This window comes from Pleuronectes platessa, chromosome 13 (assembly GCF_947347685.1).
Source record: "Pleuronectes platessa chromosome 13, fPlePla1.1, whole genome shotgun sequence".
NCBI classification, from domain to species: Eukaryota; Metazoa; Chordata; class Actinopteri; order Pleuronectiformes; family Pleuronectidae; genus Pleuronectes; species Pleuronectes platessa.
Genome location: NC_070638.1, coordinates 3,552,189 through 3,575,424, shown reverse-complemented (window position 1 = coordinate 3,575,424; position 23,236 = coordinate 3,552,189). Strand labels below are relative to the sequence as shown.

General features: G+C 44.3%; 3 protein-coding genes across 3 annotated transcripts; 2 read left to right on the top strand and 1 right to left on the bottom strand.

The window, feature by feature from the left end:
* Positions 1 to 479: 479 nt before the first annotated feature.
* On the top strand, positions 480 to 5,642 carry LOC128454492 (zinc finger protein 536). The gene is made up of 4 exons (XM_053437908.1): positions 480 to 717; positions 1,627 to 2,196; positions 2,575 to 3,387; positions 3,662 to 5,642. Exons 1-4 carry the CDS (start codon positions 480 to 482, stop codon positions 4,324 to 4,326), a joined length of 2,286 nt encoding a protein of 761 aa, XP_053293883.1. The 3' UTR covers positions 4,327 to 5,642.
* Positions 5,643 to 6,792: 1,150 nt separating this feature from the next.
* Positions 6,793 to 10,033, top strand: LOC128454491 (zinc finger protein 3). Its single transcript, XM_053437907.1, has 4 exons — positions 6,793 to 7,008; positions 7,250 to 7,314; positions 8,790 to 8,883; positions 8,973 to 10,033. Exons 1-4 carry the CDS (start codon positions 6,795 to 6,797, stop codon positions 10,031 to 10,033), a joined length of 1,434 nt encoding a protein of 477 aa, XP_053293882.1. The 5' UTR covers positions 6,793 to 6,794.
* Positions 10,034 to 12,904: 2,871 nt separating this feature from the next.
* Positions 12,905 to 20,061, bottom strand: LOC128455080 (purine nucleoside phosphorylase). The gene is made up of 6 exons (XM_053438715.1): positions 19,927 to 20,061; positions 17,807 to 17,976; positions 17,616 to 17,719; positions 15,922 to 16,097; positions 14,863 to 15,053; positions 12,905 to 14,061 (listed from the first exon to the last, which is right to left on the bottom strand). Exons 1-6 carry the CDS (start codon positions 19,944 to 19,946, stop codon positions 13,838 to 13,840), a joined length of 885 nt encoding a protein of 294 aa, XP_053294690.1. The 5' UTR covers positions 19,947 to 20,061; the 3' UTR covers positions 12,905 to 13,837.
* Positions 20,062 to 23,236: the final 3,175 nt, after the last annotated feature.

Genomic DNA, 23,236 nt, shown 5'->3' with positions numbered 1-23,236 from the left:
GGTAAATACAGATAACATTTAGACACAAATAAACCTTTTTACATTTAGTTTTATGGTTTAAAAGTTCAGGCTAACTAACTCAGTACTTTGAGGATCGTTGAACATTGTTTTTCAGTTTCATTCATTTGTCATAATCTTTTATTTTGTAGGACTAACCTCGGAAGTGCCTCGGTGGATATTCGTTGCGCCCGCTATCTGGTTCTTACGGTATTTATGTCGTCACCTCCGGTGACAGTTGTCCGCTCCGCTCTCCGTACCGATCGTTCTCCGTTAGCCGAAGACGCGTCAGGTTGAATCACCGACACCGAGCCCGGTGAACCGCCGCCGCTGAAGCTCTGGCTGCGGCCGTCACCTGCTCCGTGTCACCGGGGGGCCGCCGCCGGCCCAGGGGCCTGGCGTCCCGCACGTCTCTCACTCGTGTCGGTTGTTGTCGTTGCAAAGTTCCGGGACTCCTCCGGTGAGTTGGTCGGTTCGTGACGATGCTGAGCAGCGTCGCTCTGCGGGCGCAGGTCGCCTCCATCCTGGAAGCCCTGTCCATCGCCGCCGCGGCGGAGATCGCGGAGCTGGTGGAGGACGAGGTGGTTCTGCTGCGGCTGGAGACGTGTCAGCGGGACCAGGAGATCGAGAAGCTGAGGGGCAACATCCGGCTGCTGCACAGCGAGCTGTCGGCGGCCCGGGGCCCCGGGACCCGGAGAGCCGAGCCCTGTGGGGGGGACGGTGAGCTGGGGCTGGAGCCGAGACACACACACACACACAAAACTATACACAAACTCACACACACTACCACACAAACAGACACAAAACTATACACAAACAACAAAAACACTACTGTAAACACACTTTACAACCTGAGAAACACACACATAACACCACCATACACACACAAAAAACTATACACACACATGCACAAAAATATACACAAACTGTATAATATGACACACTTTACCACAAAAACACGCAACTATACAAAAACTGTATACAATTATACACGAACCATAAAAACCCTACTGTAAACACTGTATAACCTGAGAAACACACACAGGCACACACTACCATACACACACACACACGATACATACACTACTGTTAACACTGTATAACCTGAGAAACACACACACACACACACAATAAATACACTACTGTAAAAACACTGTACAACCTGAGAAACACACACACAACACTACCATACACACACACACACAATCCAAACACTACTGTAAACACACTTTATAACCTGAGACACACACACTGAGGTCCTAAAGGTAAAGTGAGGATTTGATGAACTTGTGTTGTTGATTATTAAACTTCCTCCAAAGTGCAGTTTTCAGGAAGAGAACAAATGTCTTCCTGGTTTGAGCGTCACTGAACCATTAAATCCAAACTTACTGGGAAAAAGGAAACATCTGAACAAACACCAGTTAGATCAGAACCACTTCTTTGACCATAGGGACTTGAGGCTTATGACCTATTCTGCAGCCGGTCACCAGGGGGCAATCAAGATGGTTGCCTTCGCTTTATTGTGAAGTCTCTGGTTGGAATCAGGATTTAAAACACACATTTCATTGAGACATTAAAACTTTAGAAGTCAACAAACTGCTCTTCAACTGAATCCCTGTGTTTCCTCAGGCGGTCACGGCTCCACCGGGGACGAGAGGATCTCACTCGAACACGTTCACGCCGACAAGGTCAACAGCTGCTCGGCCAAACCCGACTCCGTGGAACCGGGAGCTGAAGAGGTCAGAGGTCAGGCTGAGCGGCCGGGACAAGAGCTGACTCCGTGCGAAGGGAACAACAGACAGTGGAGGTCGACAACTGACGAGGAGACGGGACAAAACGACTTGGATCATCTGAACGCACGGCAGAACTCCCTGTCGAGTCTCCCAGAACCCCCCCTGGCCTCTGGGCCGGCCGTGCCGTGTGGCAGCTCGGGGGGGCTCCAGCAGAGCCCGGTCAGCCGCGAGCTGCCGGGCTACGGGAAGAGTCGCAACGCTCCGCGGAGGAGGAGGACGGCCAAGAGGCTCAAGTTCGAGATGGGCTACATCTGCCCTTACTGCGGCAAATGCTTCGAGCGAGGCGGCCACCTGGAGAGACACAAGAGGATTCACACCGGGGAGAAACCGTATCGCTGTGAGACCTGTGGGAGACGCTTCAACCAGAAGTGCAGCCTGAAGGAGCACACCAAGATTCACAGAAGAAGTAAGTCTGACCCTGAGGAACAGGCTTTCTCGGATTCTTCTGTTTCTAGATTCTCTGGATTAAAACCGACATCTCTCTTCTGCTCTGCTGCTAAAAGAGGTCAAGACCTTTCTCTGGGGAGATGGGGGGGGGGGGGGGGCACTGGGTCACAGGGCATCAAATCCCCAATAAGGTCACTGGTTTTATTATTTAACTGGACGAGTGAAAGTAATATTATTCTATCGACGAATTGATATTTATTTAATATGTGTGTTATTATTCTTGCAGTTGTTGGTCTGTTGCTGTGACTTTCTTCTGTGTGACCAGTTTCCCTGTATGGATATTTTGAAAGACTTAGTACAGGTGGTAAAAGTATTTTCTTCTCTCCAACGTCGACAGATATTCAGGCCCCACCAGTGGACGTCCCGGTGGTTCAGGAGAAGCAGATTCCTGAGGTGAAGCCATGTGTCGACACTCCTCTCCCCGAGGAAAAGAGCCGGACCGCCGCGGACGAGGTTCCACTGAAGATGGAGGACGTTCTCCCTCCACCTGTACAAGTCAAATCTGAGCCCGTAGAGGAGAGCATATCACAACCACAGTTTCAGGGAGGGAACGAGCCGCCGAGGGAAGGAGGGGAGAACCTCGGTGAGAACTTCCCAGAGTTCGAGAGGGACGGCCGGCAGTGGAGGTCGGGTCCACAAGGACAGAGCAGCACCGAGATGAGTGGGATGGAATATCTCAGCAGCTCGGCACAGACTGTGACGTCCTTCCCCGGGATCGCTCAGTTACTCCCGGCACCGGTGGAAGCTTCTTGCAGCTCCTTCTCCTTCCCAGGGAAACCGTACGGGGAGCTGAAGAACAGCCTGATCTCCCAAACGCCCTACGGATCGTCAGACACGCTCCTCCTCGTCTCCAGCGATCCAGGTTTACACAGCGGGTCGGAGGCCGTGCTGAGTCCCCATCAGCAGCTTCATCCCCAGCAGCAGCAGCTTCATCCCCAGCAGCAGCAGCAGAGAAACCGGTCTTTTCAGATGTTCAAGCCCAAGAAAAGCTTCAACTGCTCTTTCTGCGGGAAGATCTTCAAACGGGCCGGCCACCTCGAGACACATTTACGGATTCATACCGGGGAGAAGCCGTACGGCTGCCACATCTGTGGGCGGTGCTTCACTCAGAAAAGCAGCCTGAAGGTCCACATGAAGACGCACAGAGTTGGTAAGAGACAAACAGTCAAAATCACAAATGTTTAGATTCATATTGTAGAAGAGAAACCAGCTTTTATTCACATGAGAGAAGCTGGAATCCTTTAACTTTTTGCTTTTCTGCTTTGGAGATCACAAACCTCTCCCAAGGCCCAACAGTCCTCTATCATGTTATATTTATCTCCACCACTTACTTGATTCACATCTTACACTCAAGCACCTCAGCAGTAAACTGTATAAAAGTAATTCTGTCGGCTTGCTCACTTAATTCTGTTTTCTTTCCGAAGGGGAGAACCCAGATCTGCTGGAGGCTCATCACCTGATGTTTACGATGCCTGAGAACCAGTCGCTGGAGAACATGGCGGAGCTGAAGCCCGATCTGGTGACGTCTGAGGACCAGTCAGCCAGCAGGCAGGCGCTCGGTGACCACACGGTGACGGTGAAGCTGGAGTCCAACGGGGAGGATTTTCCCGCTCTGAGTCAGGAGCGGTCCTGCGGCGGCACAGGGGCGCTGGACCAAATTGAGCTGTGGACTTCTGGGACGGAGAAGAGCAGCGAGGCCATGGTACAAACCGCCTACGTGCTGTCACATGACATCAAGTGTGAGCTCAGTCCCGCCGCAGCCAATGAGCAGCAGAGATACACGTGTGCGTCGCCGATCAAGGATATGGCTTTTCTGAAAGACGAAGACATGATGCACGTGGACTACCTGGCGTCCGAGCTGCAGGACCAACACGTCGCCCGAGAGGTGAACGATAACGGCTCGGAGAGCGTCAGGACCGGGGAGGGAACCGGGTTTGAAATGGATACGATGTCCATAGGCAACCAGGAGGACCACAAGGACAGCTACGATGGCGCCAGAGGAAACTGCTTCATATGCTCCAGCTGTGGACAGAGCTTCGATACTTTCATCTTATTTCAGAGTCACCTGTGTAAAAACATCAGTCATTAGATTTAAGAAAAGAATAGAAGAGAGGAGGAAGATCTTTATTTTGTCATTTGAAGAATATATTTAAAATGCTCCAATTAAAGTCAAACTAAATTATGGAAATGTTACATTTTTATGAATATAGTCAAACTGTTGAGAACAAAGCTGAACAAAATGTGATTCTGTTGATGTTTGTAAACTGTTTAATGCAAAAACGACTCTGTTGATTTATCTGAAACATGGTTTAAAAATGCGATTGGGGCCAAGGGAACACCGGATTCCATCAATAGAGCATCTGTAAGAATTTATTTTTTAATTTCAACATTGCGAGATATGGTGCTTTTTCTTTTTTACATTTTCACCAGGGAATAATTTATGGATCTTGATTAAAACAATCAGACATATTTCGTGTTTTAATGTCAAGACGTTAGGAGTTTGATTCATTCTTCAAAGTTTGACTTTAATCTTGAAATTTCAATTTAGTTCTCGTTAAACACATTTAAAAAATATCCTCGTATGATTTAGTTCGACTTTACTCTCGACATTTTAACTTTTTTCTACCTTTTTTTTAACCTCCCTCTTATGTGTTTTCTCATGCCCGGACTTATTACTACTAATACAAAAATGTCTGTCACTTTACAAGAACCAAAACAATCAGACTCTAACTTCATAACTTTGAGGAGAAGCTGTTTTCAAAGCTAAATTGAAGAAAATCTAAGTTACACTTTAGTTCATGCTTAAATAAGTTTTATAATTGAACACTATTATTGAACCGTCGCCCAGAACCAAAGGTCGTGTTTTCTTTTGCTGGAATGTGAATAAATGTTATTCGTTGGGATATTTCCTTTAATATTTGTAAAGGTAATGAGAAAATAATTTGAGCTTTAGTGTTTAAAAAGTAGTAAAGAAGTAAAATAAGTAAAAACGTCTCTTGTTTTGTTATGGGTCCGTGTCTGTCACTTTCAGATCAAACTTACTGACCGCAGTGAAAAGCTGTTTGTCTGGTTGTCAGTGTCCTGAGTGAACTGAGCAGGTTCGATTGTTCTGGAGCTGAAGAGTTTGTTTCAATAGTTTGAATCAACTCGACGGAAAGAGCCGGAAACTCTTTGTGCTCCATTGGGACGAGTGTCTCCGTATTCACATGGGAAACAAAACTCCTGCAGGGTGACTGACTGTCTGTTGTTTGCCTTTCACAAAGTCATTTTTTTTACGTTTACATTTTTATATTAACTAATCTTGTTTCCTTTTGATGTCGCGAGTATCGCAAAATGTTTTTATGTTGAACTCTGTTTTTCAAATAAATTAAAAACTAACAGACTTGTTGAGTCTGGCTCTGGTTATATTGGCTCCATCATTATGATTCCATCACCATCTGTCTGTTGTCTGTCTGTTGTCTGTCACCAAGATTACACACTACTGAACTGCTTTAAAAGAAATGTGGTGGGCGGGTGGGGCACGACCACAGGGTCCTTGATACTCTGGGGTGAAACTGGATAAACTGGTGGATCAAGGAATTTATTGTCACTTTCCTTAACATTGCTGGATCGGGCGTTAGCTTTAGCCAGACGTCCTTTAGTTTAGTGTTGAATGTTTAAATCTTTGCTCCACTTCCTCCTCCCTGAACACTTTGTGTCTTCTCTCACCTTCTAGTTTCCAATTGGTGAAAAAGGAAAAATAATTCTTAATTTTTTTTTAGCTAAACTGATGGAGCCTCATGCAGACTTTTAAAATTAAGTTGCCACCAACCACTGAAATACTTACTGGTTCGTTTACAGCTGACAATACAAATAATACATATTTTCAGTAGAGTTCAATTTTATTTCCAACCAGTTAATTGTTTATTCTATGAAAAATCGAAAATTACTTTAGGTGACATCTTTAGAAATAAAACAAATATATGTATATAGACATAATATATGCAAATATCACAATGAAAAGCCAAAACAGATCTTATAAGTACACAAAAACAGAAAATGAGTAGGCAAAAACAGAACATAAGTACACAATATATTAAGTACTGAAAACATAGTACACAATACAACATAGTATGCAGTCATAATTCACACAATGTATAGGATGAAAGTATTTAGAGATTTTATCCTTTTAAAACACTCATTCAGTGTTCACAGTTCAGTTGTGTGATAGAAACACATCAAATTAACTCACCTGCATTTATTTATTTTTTTTACCTGGAACACCTCCTCCTCCTCCATATTTTTTACGTAATCTCCCTGCGCGTCTCCTCCTGCCCTTACGGTAGATCCCTCCGCCACACGGAAGAAAGCCTCCACTTCTTCTCAGCCACAAACACAGATGTCATGTTTTTGTTTTTTTTCTAGTGCGTCGCTTCTCTTCGTGATTTAAAACCACATCACAGCGCGGAAGCAGCTTTTTTCTTTTTAATAATTATCACTGCACACTCTCCTCCCCCCACACCCCCACCCCCCCCCACCCCACCCCCCTCCTTCCTTGCACACAGTTCCTGTTTATGAATGAACATGGCGACGTGCATCTCCTTCCAGACGCAGCTCTCCTCCGTCATGGAGGTGCTGCTGAAGGCGGCCGTGGCGGACATCTCCAAGCTGGTCGATGACAAATGCGCGTTCCTGCATGTGGAGATCTCCCGGAAGCAGAGCGAGGTGGAGATGCTGAGGAGGAAGCTGCAGACGATGGAGAAGAAGAACACGCAGCTGCAGCGCGGCTTCGGTGAGGAGCTCCGCGGAGACCCGGTGGATCAGAGCCACCGCTTCATCCTCTCATGTTGTTGTTGTTGTTGTTGTTGTTGTTGTTGCAATGAGAAAACAACAACCACACGCCCCATCGTGTTGTTGAACAGCTGATCTCACTTGTGTCCATGTGCTGTATCAGCGTTTCTGGCGTTTCCTCGTGTAGATAAGATCAAATGTCACTTTCTTACGTTTGTTTTTCTCCTCCTTCCTCCTCTCAGAGAACTACATGGACCGAGGGACGGATGTAGGGACCAACTGTCGTCATCACTCAGGAGACATTAAGGTTTATACCCTTTTCAAATTCAATATATATCAATAATATTACTTGTGTTGCCTCAGGGCCCCGAGATCCCAGGGCCCCCCCAACATCCTCAGGTGGACTGGTTCAGTGTTTCTAGTCTTGTTTTACAGGTTATCACCATTCTCCCAGTATCACACACATTCATACAGTGCATCCACAGGCAGCACCTTTTCTCTGAGGGGCAATTCGGTCTCTAGCCCAAGGACACTTCGGCATGCAGATGGGGAAGACAGGGATGGAACCAACGACCCTCTGGTTAGAGTCACCCCCTGTTGGTTATTGGTTCATGGTGACAGACAGATTCACGTTAGGGTCCACGTCAGTAGGAATTTGGCTTTGGCTTCTATCAAACATCAAAAGTACTCACATGTTACAACATCTTTAAAAAGATGCAAATTATACAAATTGCAGATAGATGGGTAGATAAATAGATAGATAGATGGATAGATTCTTGTAAAATATATGTCAGAGTTGTGATTTGACTCTTTGTGGTTGTGGACGACTCAGGATCAGCTGGTTTAATAAGATATGTCCGTCTTTATTAAATGTAAATAAAGTGGACACATCCAGTGATGCAGGATAAAAACAGCTCAGCAAATGATTGGTTTTTGCTCCCTGAAGATTTATTGATGCAGTTTTCTTCATCCTGCTCGTCGAGGACCCGGTGTTGCACGATACAGTCGACCGCTCATTTCTCTTTGGGTCTCGACCTCTTACCTGATATCTGGGTTGAGGATCTTCATTATTAGAGGAAGTTGCAAACCTGAATTCCAGTAATTTTCCTGTCAACTCAGCACAGAGAGAAGTAGGAATCAGGATTTCAATAATTTATTTTGCTCCACTGCCTCTGGTCTGGTTAATCTGGTCTTGTTTTGAATCCTGGTTTTTAAACCTTCTTGAATTTCTCTAGAACCTGAGAGAAGCCCTCAGGTCTGACAAACTTTACCCCTTGTCCACCAGAGCAGGTCCAGGGCCGGTCCAGGGGAGGTCCAGGGCAGGTCTAGGGCCTAAACTGGTTCCTGTTCTCTCTGTTGGGACGGCCAAAGGCTCTCGCTCAGAAACCCATGTTCCAGGGCTGTGCCAAGTCTTTGCTGGTCTAGAAGAAAGAACTGCCTATAGGTGCACATTGGTAGGAGAGGATACAAATGGTCTTGTTGCTGTGTGGTCGTCGGCTGAGGTCTCAGGCAAATTAGACGTAGAATATAAGGCTTTGGTGGAAAAGTGTTTTTTGGTGTGTATATTCCATCCCTGGTAGAGGAGAATCCACAGAGAAGTGTCAGCTCATTGTTTTCGTTTTATTTCTGCAACTTCACTGACCCTCATCAGTTGTCGTCATCCTTCCATTAGCTGCACTTCTTATCTTTCGAGTGTTGGAGCTGATCCCAGCTGTTAATGTGTGAAAGTCGGTCTGACCTATAAAAACAAATAATGTTTAATCCACCGACCTGTTGTTTTAGTTTCCAGAGATGGAAGATGTCGCTGTTTCCTTCACGATTAAAGAAGAGAGTCCAGATGAGCCGTTGTGGATCAGTGACACCGCCGGACCCATGGGTGAGTTGATGGAAAGTGCATTTTATACATTTTAAAACCTATTTTTGGTGAATATTCAGATGAATTCCCTCCACTCCTGCTCCCTGCAGGTGGTTCTGTTCTGTACTCCAACCCAGGTGCCTTGGGGGAGAGCCAGCAGCTGGAAGAGGGACGTCACTTATCCCATCCAGAGGTCTCCAGGCTAAAACCATCCGAGTTCAGCGACTTGTACTCGGGTCATCACGCAGGACAGATCAGCGGCCTTCACTTCACTGTCAAGACGGAGAAGGAGGAGGAGGAGCGATCGGGCTTCAGTCAGGACGGATGTCAGCACGGCGCCGGGAAGCAGAATCAACTCGCCGCTGACTTCTCCATCGACGAGCGAGAGAATCAACTCTGGTCGTCCATAATCGAAGGCAACGACATTGAGGCTGGGTTTCCCGACTTCTCCAGTATGGTGGAGGAGTATTCCAGCACGTTCCCGGAGCACTCGGACGCCGCTGTGGTTTCGAACAGCAGCAAGTCCACCGGTGTCCAGCAGCCGTCCTCTCAGAGGCCGTGCAACGGGCTCTACAGCGCTGAGTATCAGAAGGACGTCCCGCAGTCCTCCGGGTTTCAGAGCAGAGCTCCGGGCGCGCTCCCTCAGCCGGACCGGCAGAAGGAGCAGCTGTACTCGCAGAGGAGCGGGTCGCACGCTGGACACCTGAGGCCGCCGGACGAGCACCCCGAGAGGGACGCCACATCCGGAGACCGACCGGCCGTGACTCACTCCCACAGCACGTTCACGCCGAGCAGCTACCACAACCCGCACAAGGCCTACTCCGCCGCGGCGCGGGGCTACGTCTGCTTGCAGTGCGGGAAGACGTTCAGCCGCCTGCACCAGTTCAAGCTGCACCAGCAGAGCCACAGGAGGAAGCGATCGTTCTGGTGCACGGTGTGTGGGAAGAGCTTCCAGTGCTCGTCCCACCTCAGCATACACCACCGGACGCACACGGGCGAGAAGCCGTTCGGCTGCGGGCAGTGTGGGAAGAGGTTCACGCAGCAGAGCAGCCTGAGGGTCCACCAGCGCACCCACAGCGGCGAGCGGCCCTACAGCTGCTCCCAGTGCGGGAAGACCTTCATCCTGATGCACCACCTGAAACGCCACAGAATCATTCACACGTACAGCTGAGGGCCACAAGGACCTTTGAGACTAAATCCAACTTACTCTCATTCTCTTACCCTTGACTTTCTATATTAATGCATATTTCCCTATGCAAAATCCATCTGGATGGATTTTAACATTTTCTTTTTTTTTAAATGCTTCTTTTATGATTATCTGAAATGTGAAACTGCATTGCAACCTCAAAACACGTCAGCTTTTTTTCTTAGGACACTTTCAAAGCTAGTGAATCCAAAAAAACAAGCCACCAACATAAAACCTGTAGATTTCCTGCATAGAAGATGTAGAAATGAGCTTTTATTTATTTCATCTCATGCTCATCAACTTCCCCTTTGGCTTTCAACGCTCTCAGGTTTATGTTCCGGGGTCAACTTTGTAAAAAAAACAACAACAACATAAAAAAGCCTGATTATTGTTTCTATTATAACGTTTCCCCAAATATCTCTCTTTGCTATTTCTTATGATTTATATTAAAAGCATTGTTAAAATCAACTGCTGAATTTCCTTTGACTGAACAAGAAGAAACTAAAAATCTACAATTTACATTTTAAGAAGCTGGATCCAGTGAGATTTGGGGACTTTTGTTGATTAAATGACGATTAATCGATTTATCAGAATTGTTTTAGATTAATTTAGAGGGTGAGACGGCACCAGGGGGCAGTGTAACTCATCTTTAGTCATGACGGTGCAGGAAGGAGATGAGACTCCATCAGTTTCAGGAACAGGAACAGCAGGTTTGAAGTTCCTGTTCCCTTTCATAGGAACCACCTGAGTGTGAACTTTAGAGGTTTGATGGTTTGAGGCTGCTGGATATTGGAGATAAACTCAGTTTCACTCTTCAGTCAGATCTTCTCACTTCTCACTGGAGATCGAACCCACTCACCAAAGTTACACAGAACTGACGCTCAGGGAATTGAAACCTTCTCCATGTGCTCACTCACCGAAGCAGCAAACTCATTTTGAAGCTGCAGGTAAAGAAAGTTAGAGAGTGTTGCTTTAAAAGTTTCCCCCTCCTGAGCTCAGTCTGGGTTCTGAGAGGAAAACGTCATCTTCTCTCTCTGCGCCTCCTGTGAACACGATATCTCAACGATGACTTGAGGGAATTTCTTCTAATTTGGTAGAAACATTCACAAATGAAGGATGAACTGATTAGATTTCGGGGCTTGAGGGTCAAAGGTCAAGGTCACTACCTGAAAGGAATTTCATGTGGTACAGTTCACCTGGACTCACTGATAAACTGATGAGGTGGCTTCTAACACCATGTTTCCTTTGGCCTCTTGAATGTGACATCTCAGGAGAGCTTGAGGGAATTTCTTCACGATGAAGTGATTACCTCTCAGTCGTCAAAGGTCACAGGGACCTTATGAATCTATATGAATATATGTACAAGTAATGCAGTAATTGTATTTGTGCTCTGGCCGGTTCTTTAATTATATTTCAGGTCTCAACACGTTAGTGTTTGGTTTGGTATTGACACAGCTCCACAGGTGATAGAGGACAGTGTAAACACTGCTCTGGAACAATCTGTCCTGCAGGAGACTCTTCCTTGTTATGAGATGATTTGTGGACTGTCACTAACACACAGTGTTTACAGGAGCGAGAGGAGGAAGTGAATGTGTTGAAGTTGAGGATTTCCACTGAGGATCTGTGCAGGAGTTTGTTATTTAGCTTTTAATGGATGAACGCATTTGTTCATTATCTATACAGTTTATCATTTCAAGAGTTGGAGGGGAGCTGGAGCCAGACACAGTTTACATTGGGGGGGGGGGGGGGGTGTACAACCTGAACAGAATGGACATTTTCAACATTTCCTTGATTTCACGGAGAATATTTCATTGATCTTGATTTAAAAAGAAACTGACATATTTAGGGGACTGATATTCATGAGTCTGTACAAATAGGTGCAGATCCAAATAACACAACATCAGTACATCCAGGAGTTTGTGTACAACCATAAATCTAACCTGCACATCCAGAGGAGCAGTCGGTCGTTACCGGGCCTCGTCCTCACCCATAGCTTCCCTCCACCTCAGGGAATGAGCGGGTACATTCTGTGCAGACACCTGGGACCTGATCATTCGCTGCAGGCAAAAGACACGGCTCATAAAAATTCCCACAACCTTGTAAGGTCATAAACACAGAAACCCCCTGAGCGTCACGGAAAATGTTTTCCCATTTGCTTTCCAGAGGACCAGGAAGGGGACAAGTGGCAGCGTGGATATATTTAGGATCAGGAAGTGGGTGCAGGCCGTGTAGTGGAGAGAGTGAGGGGAAAAGAAGCTGAGAGCAGAGAGAAAGGAAAGCTGCGGACATGGTGAAGGTCAAACTGACGGTGAAAATGTCAACCATCGTGATGCTGCTCTGTTTCCCAGAGGAGCAGCCGCCTGTGTTTTGAATTCCTCCGCCCGGTGGTGCGTTTAATGGCCTCATCTCAGACACTGAATGTTAAACATGACACTGGATGAATACAGCTTGCACGACACAGCCCAGGATACTGTACCTTTTGATCTGGTGCTTCCAGTTTAATCTCACTGCTACAGCATCTCAGACAACACTTTCATGATAATCCGTCCAGCAGTTTTCCTGCTAACCAACAAACAAACGCGGATGAAAATCCTCTTTGCAACTAAGATAATTTCTCCCGTTATTTATTAAAAAACGTCACTGATCACCTTTTCCACCTGAGAGCCTTGTTGCACTCAGTTGTATCTGCAGTTTGCATGAAATTGCAAACTGCCTATGATAAATGAAAATGGCTCCGTGCAGCATGGCAGTTATAGGTTTTGGTTATTTGATTAACAAATATATTTAAAGATGCAGTATCCAAGCACAACACACAGTTAAATAAAATTGGTGTTCTGGAAAAAAAACACTCCTAAATCCACTTCATTCATTTTATTGGCAAACAAACATGTAACCACTCAAATTACACAGTTAACTTTTATGAAATAGGCTGGATTTCTTCTTTTTTGAATTGGGTCTGGAGACCATGTGCAGCTGAAAGGTCTCGTACATCCCTCAGCTAAACACACGCACCGTGACCTTTCCCTTCTGAACGTAGCTCACAAAGACAACACTGTTTTCACGAGGAGTCTTTTTTTATTTAGAAAAAGTGGAACCCCAGTGTCTACAGTCTTCAGATCAGTACCTCTAAGAGAAAGCACAAGCAGCCTGTTGGTTAACAGTGATGAGAAGTGCAGGTTTAAACTAATCTACAAACTTTGGTAACTGCTCCGTGGAGGAAGTCCTCCCTCACTTCAACTAAACGTCCATCAAACACGAGATACATCATCAAAACAAATATAAAAACACTACTTAAATACATTTTGTTTAAATATCTTATAACATTTTACACCTTCTTTACAGTAGAAGCAATGACGAGTTTGTTTAAATCCGAATTGGAATATTACAGTTTTCTCGATGGTGGTTAGTTAACATGTCAGGGAATGTAAAGGACCTGAAGCAATAAATATTTTACATTGTAAAGTTACAAATCCCATGTTTCATTGAAACACTACGGTTGACTGAATACAGTGCTCTACAATGTCTCAGAAGGAATAAGTTAGAATCTGTCGGCAAAACACTTGCAACACCTAAAAATGATCAATGAATAACAAATGGAGGAATGTATTTAAAAAGAGGAGCAGAGCTCAGGATCTTAAGACCCGATGCAGTGAGTGGAAACTGTTCTAAAGTCGTTAATGAAGCTCAGCAGGTTTGAAGCAGAGATTTTGCAGCTTTCTAACAATCGTGGTGAGAATCTTCTCGCTGAGATGAAGCGACGGGAGCTGATCTGGGACCAGGTGCCGAGTCTCAGAAGCTGTTGTTGTTGTTGTGGTGCTCCATCCGATCCACGATGGTGGTCACCAGCTTCTCCAGCTGCTCGGCCCTCAGCCTGCCCGTCTCCAGCACCTCCTCGTGGTTGGCCCTCTCCAGGCTGTCGTAGTCCATCACCGACCGGTTGCTGATGAGCGACAGGGCGAAGCAGCGGATCCCGGCGTGGCGGGCGACGATGACCTCGTGAACGGTGCTCATCCCTGCAGAGAGAAGACAGAGAGGGTGTTTTAAGACTTTATAGGAATCAAAATGTCATAAATCACGGCAGGAATAGCATGAAATAATTATTAAATCAGTGCAATGATGTATGAATTAACTGGATTTGCCAAAAACAAGTGTTTTCCATCCCATTTCATCTCTTAATTATAATAGATCACTGAATAACTGATAGTCGGGACATTTTACTGTGTCACAATACACAGACATATTAGCAGTAAAATATATAATCACATAAATTGGTGCAAATGATACACGACCACTTTATTTACTCATTAACAATGATAGTAGTTTTATAATCTGACACTAGAGTGTAAGAAGTGAGCTTATTAGTGATAAAGTTATATAACTATTACTTTAAATACTATTAATACTTCATGGTAGGTGGCAGGTGAAATGAGTTTGTGAAAAGACTTTGTTAAATTTAAAGAATTATGATATTTAGGAGGGCAAGGACCGAACCCTTACTTCTGATTGGCTTAGCCTGAATACTCTAGCCAATCCTCTCTCTTCTTGTCTGGACCAAACCCACACAGAGGAAGGGGGGGGGGTGGTAATTGTCCACATGCCTTTTGAATGACTCGTCCTGTGACTCGCTTCCTTCTGTTTTAGCCATTTGTGTGTGTTTGTGTAATACCACGTATTATTGCCTCCTGACCTATAAATGTATTGAATGAGAACGATTTCTTATCGTTTGCTTAAAGGGTTACTTAAGGTTTAAGGGTCAGTTTAAGGGAAAAGATCATTGATAAGAGGCCTGAGAATGACTGATGTCACCGACTCACCCACGGCGTCGGCGCCCAGGCTGTGCAGCATGCGGCACTCGGCGATGGTCTCGAAGGACGGGCCTCCGAGGACGCAGTACACTCCCTCCTTCAGGAAGTCGTTGAACCCCAGCTCCCCCCCCACCTCGTGGGCCAGCTGCCGCAGCTCGCGGTCGTAGGCGTCAGACATGCAGGGGAAGCGAACACCAAACCTGAGGAGAGGAGGAGGAGGAGGAGGATTTAGAATCGAGTACAAGTCATATCTACACAGCAGTGGTACTGAAATCCCCTCCGATGACACAAATAGGGTGAAAACACAAAGTTTCACAACCCTACACACAAAGAGGAGGACGTGCTTTGACCTAGGGCATGCAGCAGCACTCATGACCACTGAGTACGAGCAGCTCTGTCATGGCCGGATACCCGTGTGTGAATCACCTTCTGCTCTTCATCCTGTTTCTTCACATTGTAAATTTCACAGGATGTCATTAAAGAGGGTCTCCACCTCCTCACGCTGTCGGTGTGGTTTAACTTCAGGGGAGCTGGCACGCTTCCATCTTTACAAACAGTCTGCAGTAAATCTACTCTGCAGCCTCAGGTAGATTTGTCTGTATAAATGAATCAGTCTGTTCTGATTCTCTGAGGATCCTTGTGGGTGTGTCAAAGTGTCTCTGTGAACAACAGACACTGTTGCAGTTCAGAGTAGGAGCCTTCAGAAATGCACATATTTCACAAGATGAAGGGGGGGGGGCTTTGCACAGTGAAGCAACTGTTTGCTTGAAATTGGAAGAAAAACAAGACTTGGTTTTAAGTCCAGAGGGGAAATTCAAATGAAAATGTTTTTTTTTTGCTTTATTGAGCAGCTGAAACAAATCAAATCATTACAAAATGATGTTTGCTTTAGCTTCCTGAAACACTGAGGAGTCTTTGTTTCAGTGAGAAGTTTGGTCCAAAGACAAATTATACGGGAAATATACTCGTTTCTCTGATCATTGGACTGTCGGACATCAGCCACAAGCAGCTTTAACGTCATGTGCCGGCATAACCCCCCCCCCCCCTGTGTTTATCCCTCCAACCCACCTGTCGTCGTTGGGTCCGGACAGAGGGTTGATTCCGGCGAATCCCGGCATGTTGATGTGGTCCTTGAGGATCATGACGTCTCCCACCTTGTAGTCCTGGTTGAGGCCTCCGGCCGCGTTGGTCAGGATCATCGTCTCCACGCCCATCAGCTTGAACACGCGCATGGGCAGAGTGATCTGGAGAGCAGGGGGTGGATGTCAATATAGCATCTTAGTAGTCGGGTGTGGATCGATGGTCAAATATCGATACTTCAGATCTCAAACATTTTCTGTTCTACGATCAATATTTGCACTCTAATTTGGGATATATTTGTATTTTTGTGGTGGAGTAAAGTAAAGTAAAGTTTCTGCAAGCGGCTGAATAAAGAGGAAGAGGAGGAAAGAGGTTCTGGTAGTGAGTCCTTTAACGCTGGTATAGAGTTTGTGTAACATTAGCTTTTGTTTTGGTATCGGCGATAACACCCTTGGTTTTACGGATACGGAGACTAAATAAGGACACGGTAGGATTAGGAAACATTTCTGGAGGGAACTTGCCTGTTTTATAATTGTGCCACAAGCAGAGAATAAAATACTTCCACTGACACGAGAACATCTGAGGCAGGAGGATCATTTCCATGTTTACAGCGTCAGGTTGTTTTCAGTTCCTTTTCCCCCAACAGGAATGAAAACAAGCGGCTGATATCTCAGACTCTGATAACTGCGTCCACACACCAGCTGAATACACACGTACAGCAGATGATCAACATGGACACACAACCTCTCGCTTGCTTCTCGCCGAGCACATCGTATTTTATTTGTTCAGGTTTTGAGAAAGTTTGTGTTTTCGGGGAATCTGCCAGAAAACTCTGAGATCCACATGAGAACCACTGAGCAGCTTTGTCTCTGCAGATAACGGAGAAACAAAGTAGTCTCCCGACTGATAACCGCGCACGAGGAAGTTTGTGCACGATGCTTCCCACACCTGAAGGACAAACGTCTGCTTTTGAGTTTTGGAAAAGTACATTTGAGATGTTTTCAGCAGCAGGAACAGTTTGTTATCTTCATTGTCCTATTTGTGGCACAATTTCCCAAAGTCAATATCTCAAACTTTAGACTTATACCATTAGGATTAAAGCGGGGGGGGGGGGGGTATTTATATTGTTTATAATTATAATGTAAAGGGATCTGATGATTTAAAATATCCTGCTGCAGAGTTAAACTGGTTTTCAGACATTCACTGGCGAGTGTCTGGAGCTTTCCTGTTAGTCCACTGGTAAAATGTCTGAGTGAGCCCATGTGAGGACAGAGCAGGAAATTCACTAAGAAGAAGAAGTACATGAGGAAGAAGAGGAGCCGCAAACAAAGAGACAGATTTCTCTGTTGTTGTGAATGAGTCCTTCATACGTGAAAGCGAAACTCCGGCATATATTCAGTCATTTTCCGTTAATGTTCCGAAGACGGCTTCAAAGACTTTTATTTTGACGGGGACGTGCACAATCAGTGTGTTTGATTTCATCACACGCTGCTAACAAGTCATCTGACACCTGCTCTTATGGGTGCATCATCTTGTTTAACTCCACCTTCACTACACAACATGATGCCCCGCTCACCCACCAGGACAGATTTTTGTGAAGACTTGAGGGAACTTGTTGTGTAGTTGTGTAGTCGACACACCAGGTTTGGACGTTATCGACCAGGTGCAGGTTTCAAACTCACCTTCTGGATGGGGTAGCCCTCGTACAGGTGGAATCTGCCCTGCATGCAAACACACGGTTTCCCTTTCAGTGTTCCAAACACCAGCTGTCCAGCATGACCATGCACTGCAAAACACACACACACACTGTCAGACAACAGGAACACACACACACAGATTAACAGCTGTGTTTTCCCAGACAGGGTGTGTCTACCTGTGCTCCGTGGGAAATTGGGAATGTCGCTGTACTTGAAGACCTGCGGGTCCTTGAGCATCTTGGCCAGCCCCCCCATCCCTGAGCCGCACACGATTCCCACGGTCGGCCGCACTTGTGTGTTGGACATGAGCCAATCCGCTGTGGCACTGCACTCCGCATAGCTGTCCCTGAGTCAGGCAGGAAAACAAAGATCAGTGGGAGGAACTCATGAAGTCATGTCTACTGCCTGGATTACATTATATCATAAATTATATTACACGCCATGATAAAGGTCATGTTAAGAGACAAAAAGTGTAAATAAATGATGTCCTCGTTTGACCTCTCTGCATCCACAGGTTAATAACCAGCAAGTGAAAAGGAGGAATATGTGATTCAACAGGTGGAATTCAGGAGGCGTGGATATCCTGTCTGGTTAATACCGAACTGGATTGAAAATCTTTACTGGTATTGAGTAATATTTACACAAACGCACACAAACAAACCCTCATTCTATCCCGTTGTGTGCGTGTGTGTGTTGAGTTAAGAGGTTTGACTGGTTCTATTGTAGTGCAGTGCGTCACGCTCACATCAGGCAGGGAATCTCAACACACCTTCATGATAAGTATTTTCTCAAACACACACACACACACACACACACTGTTGACACTGATCCAACGTTTCCCTCTGGCTCTCAACACAACCTCGCACTAAATACACATCATTTCATTTACAACTTTATTCATCCCAAGGAGTCAGTTTAACCACAAAGTTAAAAAAGTGACTACTGTGATTACTGGGCTGATAAAGAGTCATAAGAGCTGCAGCTGAAATCAGACGAATGCCGTCGGCGTGACATATGAAAGGAAAACGCTGAAGGCAGAAATCAGGTCAAAAACACAATGAGTGTTGTAGGAACTACACACGTTTCACTTCTCGTTTCCCATTCATTCATGTCACAGTCACACACAGAAAAACTTTAAATGTTATCTTCAGCATCTAAGAATCAGTGTCCTGGTCAATTCCCACAGTTTTTAAATAAGTAAAAACACTTTTCAACATTTTACTCTAAACCGGAACCAGATTCTCACACCACGGATGTTGGATTTTTAAATCTGGTACTGATGATATTAGATATTTGAGTCTTTGAAAATATATTATATATATATATATTCTTATTAGACGACGATATGGAGAAATTGTTTGGTATTTCTTTGCAGCAATTCCCTTTTCCTCCTCAGCGCCACATGCACAGTAACGGTTTATTATATCTGTTATATCTGTTTAATTCAGGTTTATATTTTACAGTTCAACCAAATACTTTATGCTAAATAGCCACAAATAAACTGATAACTGAATAAACAACCAACCACATGGATTATTATTATCATTATTATTATTATTATAATATTCTGCCTCATTTTTATTAACTGCAGAAGAAACTAGATTAAAGGGCATCCTGATCTGCTGTCTAATTTATATTTCTGTCCTCCTTCTTTATAAAGGTCAAAGTAATAAACTAGTAATAGTGGAACCCCCCCACCCAACCAATAACCGACCCCTCAGATTAATGTGGTTATGACTCAGGGTCTGCAGAGCTCCCAGTGGCCTGTTCAACCTCCCAGCAGCCGGTGGGACGTTCAGTGTCTCGCTTTACTCATAACGTGAGTCCGGTGGTGAGTGCACGTACAGAATGAATCACCTCACACCTTCCTGTGTGTGTGAGTCTGTGTGTACGTGTGTCTGTGTGTGTGTGTGGTTGGGGGTGGAGGCTGGCGAGGAGAAATGATGCCGGGGCGCATTTGGTGCCCACTAGGGATTTTCCCATCTGTCCCGACTGCGCGCTTTTTATTACCGTTAACGTTGGAATTCCCTCTTCCGCGCCTTCGCGACGAGGCGGGAGCGCGCTTCTTTTAAATGAACAGTTTAATAATGTGAAGGAGACGTTTGAACATGAATACACACGTTTCACCAGAGAGAACAGAGAACGCGTGAGGTTTCCGGTTTGAAACGAGCCACAGGGGAGCTGGTGAGGAATCCAGGACGCACACACATGTGATTAAATGAGTCAATGCAACAGGACCACACACCTTTTTCCTTTTAGAGTTAAAGTTATTATAGTAAATTAAATTCTAACTCACCCGGAGACAGACTCAGACATGAGGAAGATGGAAGTGTGATGCTGATGGAGTGCTCAGGTTGATCCGTGTTAAACTGACTCTTTACCCGGGTCTATGATGGAACTGGTGTCCCCCCCCCCCACGCCTCAATGACCACCTCCCCCCGGAGGTGCGTCACTGCGCATCTCGGGCGCCCATTGGCTGCGGCGCAGGCGTGGATCGTGCATTTCTGACCCGCTCGTGGGTACAGTAAGCCATGATGCGTTCACGAGCTTCTTCAAAAATAAGTCGGAATTTATGAGTAAGATGTAATGAGGGAGTTTTTCATTACTCAGGATGTGTTGTTAAAAATTTCCACAAAGGGGAATCTACAAGCAAAATTACAGAATAACGAATATTACTTTGAAGGCAAATTACTTTTCTGTCTCGTGTAACTTACTTCTTTATTCTTTCTATTGTTAATATATTAGGCGCTGATCCCGAGTTACAAAGAATAGGCGACACTTTATATTTTTATTTCACGTCACTGCAATATTAATTTCTGTGTAAAGCAATGGCTAACGTGAAATCTATTTCTCTGTGTATATTCTTACACCATGTATATTCTGTTTACACTGTCTAATTAGTACTTTTCCATTTATATTTATACTTAATGTGTATTTTTTACTGTCCTCTTTGCTGCTGCAACATAGAAAATATTCGTAGGACTTAAAAAGGATTATCTTTCTTATAATCTTCTCCATAAATATACATTTATTTTTACAATGGATAGATAGATGTAATACTCTATTCTCTGTCCTGAATTATTGTCAAGAAATAGAAAATACTTTGATACTGTTTAAGTATGCATTTAAGCTTCATTATTGTACTATTATGTCCTATTATAATCTTTAAAGTAGTACTTTCGTTTAGTTTTAATTTATTTTCCTTATTTAGTCTATGACCATTAATGAGTATTAGCTGTAGGAAATTCCCGACAGTACCTGAACATACAGAGAGAAGCACACACAACGTGGACGTTTGGTGCTGATGCAATAATCGTGCACGAGAACCATTCATGAAACTAAATCAGTTTGAATCAAACAAACAACTTCTCTTTCGTTCACTGAGTTTGCACTTTTTCAAAATAATAATCAACTCAATATGAAAACGATTGACTAAGATTCTTTAAACATTAGAGTGGAAACCCCCCAATACACACACACACAGGCACACACACACACACTAACACAACCACACGCACACAACCACCACATCCTGATCTGATGAACAGGAAAACAGCAACTTAATTTATGGTTGTAGATAGAAACCAGCTGTCGGTCTAGACATCTGGTTTTTAATTAGACGCAATTTGCAGGGGTGTGTGAGTGTCTCTCTCTGTCTCTGTGTGTGTGTGTGTGTGTGTGTGTGTGTGTGTGTGTGTGTGTTTGTGTGTGTGTGGCAGCAGACCAGACATCCCCCATAGTACCAATTTAAAACACAATAGACACTTTCACTACCATGGTGGACTACCAAGTTTCCACTCCTCTGACTCTTACTACATCCCTGAAAATGATCTTCCACATTCAACTGCTGATGGTTTATGTTTTGGCTGAAGCTGTTCCTCTCTGGTCTGAGGGGGGTGCTGCAGGAGAGGGCAGGACTTCAAGGTTTCAAGGGCTCATGAAATGTGCTGTGTGTGTTGACATTTTGGACTGAAGGGCGGAACTAGAGGAGAGCGAGAGAGAGAGAGAGACAGACGGAACTGAGGGAGGTTCTGCTCTCAGAAAATGTATTTTAATTCATTTATAATTTTATTTAATTCATTTTAAGTTGCCCACTAGCATGTACGTAATTATAAACATCTGGTCGGGGTGTTCACAGTTTAATTCATGGAGCTCTGGCCATTGGAGCTTTGAAGCCAAAAAGTTTATTAATATCTCAGGGAATCATTTTTATACTGGAATCAACAATGAACTTTACTGGGATGATTGACTGGGAGGAGTGGCAAGATGTGGTAATACAAAAAAGAGAAGCAGAGAGAAATGTGCACGAAAGGTTTGAATGTGTATGTGCATTACTTCTGTGTGTCTGTGTACAGGCATGAATGCATACTTGTGTGTATTCATGTATGCACATGTTTCTCTCTCTCTCTCTCTATCTCTCTGCGTGTGTGTGTGTGTGTGTGTGTGTGTGTTCCTCATACCTGCTGTGGAGGCAGCACAGAGCGGCCACTGTTCTTGTTCCTCAGGGTTTATGTAACAGCTGATTTGTAGTCTGACAGTTCTCAGAGCTGTTGAGCTGATGCACGAACGTTTACTTTGCAAACTCAAGTTATATTTCACAGCATCTATCTCACTTGTGTCCGTCCCGGGAGAGGATCCCTCACATGAGCTTGATACTTCCTTCTCCCCTGTTCTATACAGATTCTTTAGGTAGTTTTTCTTTACTCTTGTTGAAGTACAGACGATCTCGCACCCTGTTAAACATTCTGAGACATAGTGTGATTGGTGAATATGGGCTATACAAATAAAATGTGATTAATTGATTCATATTAACAAACATACATCTTCTGTAGGGTTATTTTTCATTTATCATTAAGTGGTTCAATATATAAAATTCTTTATTGTCTAATGCAGGTACTAATGGAAATGTATCATTCATACAAAACAAGACAATGTTTAAGAATACACAGAGTAGAATATCTGAAATTTATAAAATACTGTAAAAGTTGACATGTGGCAACTCAAAACTAAATGTTAAAAACTTAATATAAAGAGTATCTTCAGTTAATCCTTTGTCAGTATGGAGCTACACAATGGCCCTGGAGATATTACATAATGTCCCTGCCTCACAATATTATACTTTCTGAAGCCTCAAGTCATTGTCCTCACCTTGTGTACTGGATCTGTTTCATTGTATTGTTGTGAGTATTCATTACATGAGAACTAGTGCATATCAAGTAACAGTAACTTAGTCGTATTGTCGAGGAAACAAACTCAGTCGTCTTTATACCTATAATATGTATTGGTTTTTATATCTCATGGCTTTATGGTGTGGCTCGTTTAGTCTGTTATTTTTTTTCCAGATCCACACTGAATCCACATCTTGTCAATTATTGGATGTACTTTTAATGAAAGTTGATGTCATCGTTCAGAGAGAATGAAAACTCATGACCTTTCATTCACTGCCACCTGCTGGTTGTAATCTCCACACGTCATGTTATTCTTTCTAAATAAGTCAGTATATGACTTTGAAGAAATTTGAGTCGGAAAAGTTTATTGATAAAAAACTATACAAAATAATAGTTCACAGTGTGTAATGTTTGTAAATACAAATAGTTATAATTATC

Coding starts and splice junctions, on each gene's coding strand:
- LOC128454492 (XM_053437908.1), top strand. CDS start 480: ATGCTGAGCAGCGTCGCTCTGCGGGCGCAGGTCGCCTCCATCCTGGAA. Junction 2,197..2,574: donor CACCAAGATTCACAGAAGAA/GTAAGTCTGACC, acceptor CAACGTCGACAG/ATATTCAGGCCCCACCAGTG. Junction 3,388..3,661: donor CATGAAGACGCACAGAGTTG/GTAAGAGACAAA, acceptor TTCTTTCCGAAG/GGGAGAACCCAGATCTGCTG.
- LOC128454491 (XM_053437907.1), top strand. CDS start 6,795: ATGAACATGGCGACGTGCATCTCCTTCCAGACGCAGCTCTCCTCCGTC. Junction 7,009..7,249: donor GCAGCTGCAGCGCGGCTTCG/GTGAGGAGCTCC, acceptor TCCTCCTCTCAG/AGAACTACATGGACCGAGGG. Junction 8,884..8,972: donor TGACACCGCCGGACCCATGG/GTGAGTTGATGG, acceptor TGCTCCCTGCAG/GTGGTTCTGTTCTGTACTCC.
- LOC128455080 (XM_053438715.1), bottom strand. CDS start 19,946: ATGTCTGAGTCTGTCTCCGG. Junction 16,098..17,615: donor AGGGCTACCCCATCCAGAAG/GTGAGTTTGAAA, acceptor CCTGCTCTCCAG/ATCACTCTGCCCATGCGCGT. Junction 15,054..15,921: donor TCCGGACCCAACGACGACAG/GTGGGTTGGAGG, acceptor TCCTCTCCTCAG/GTTTGGTGTTCGCTTCCCCT.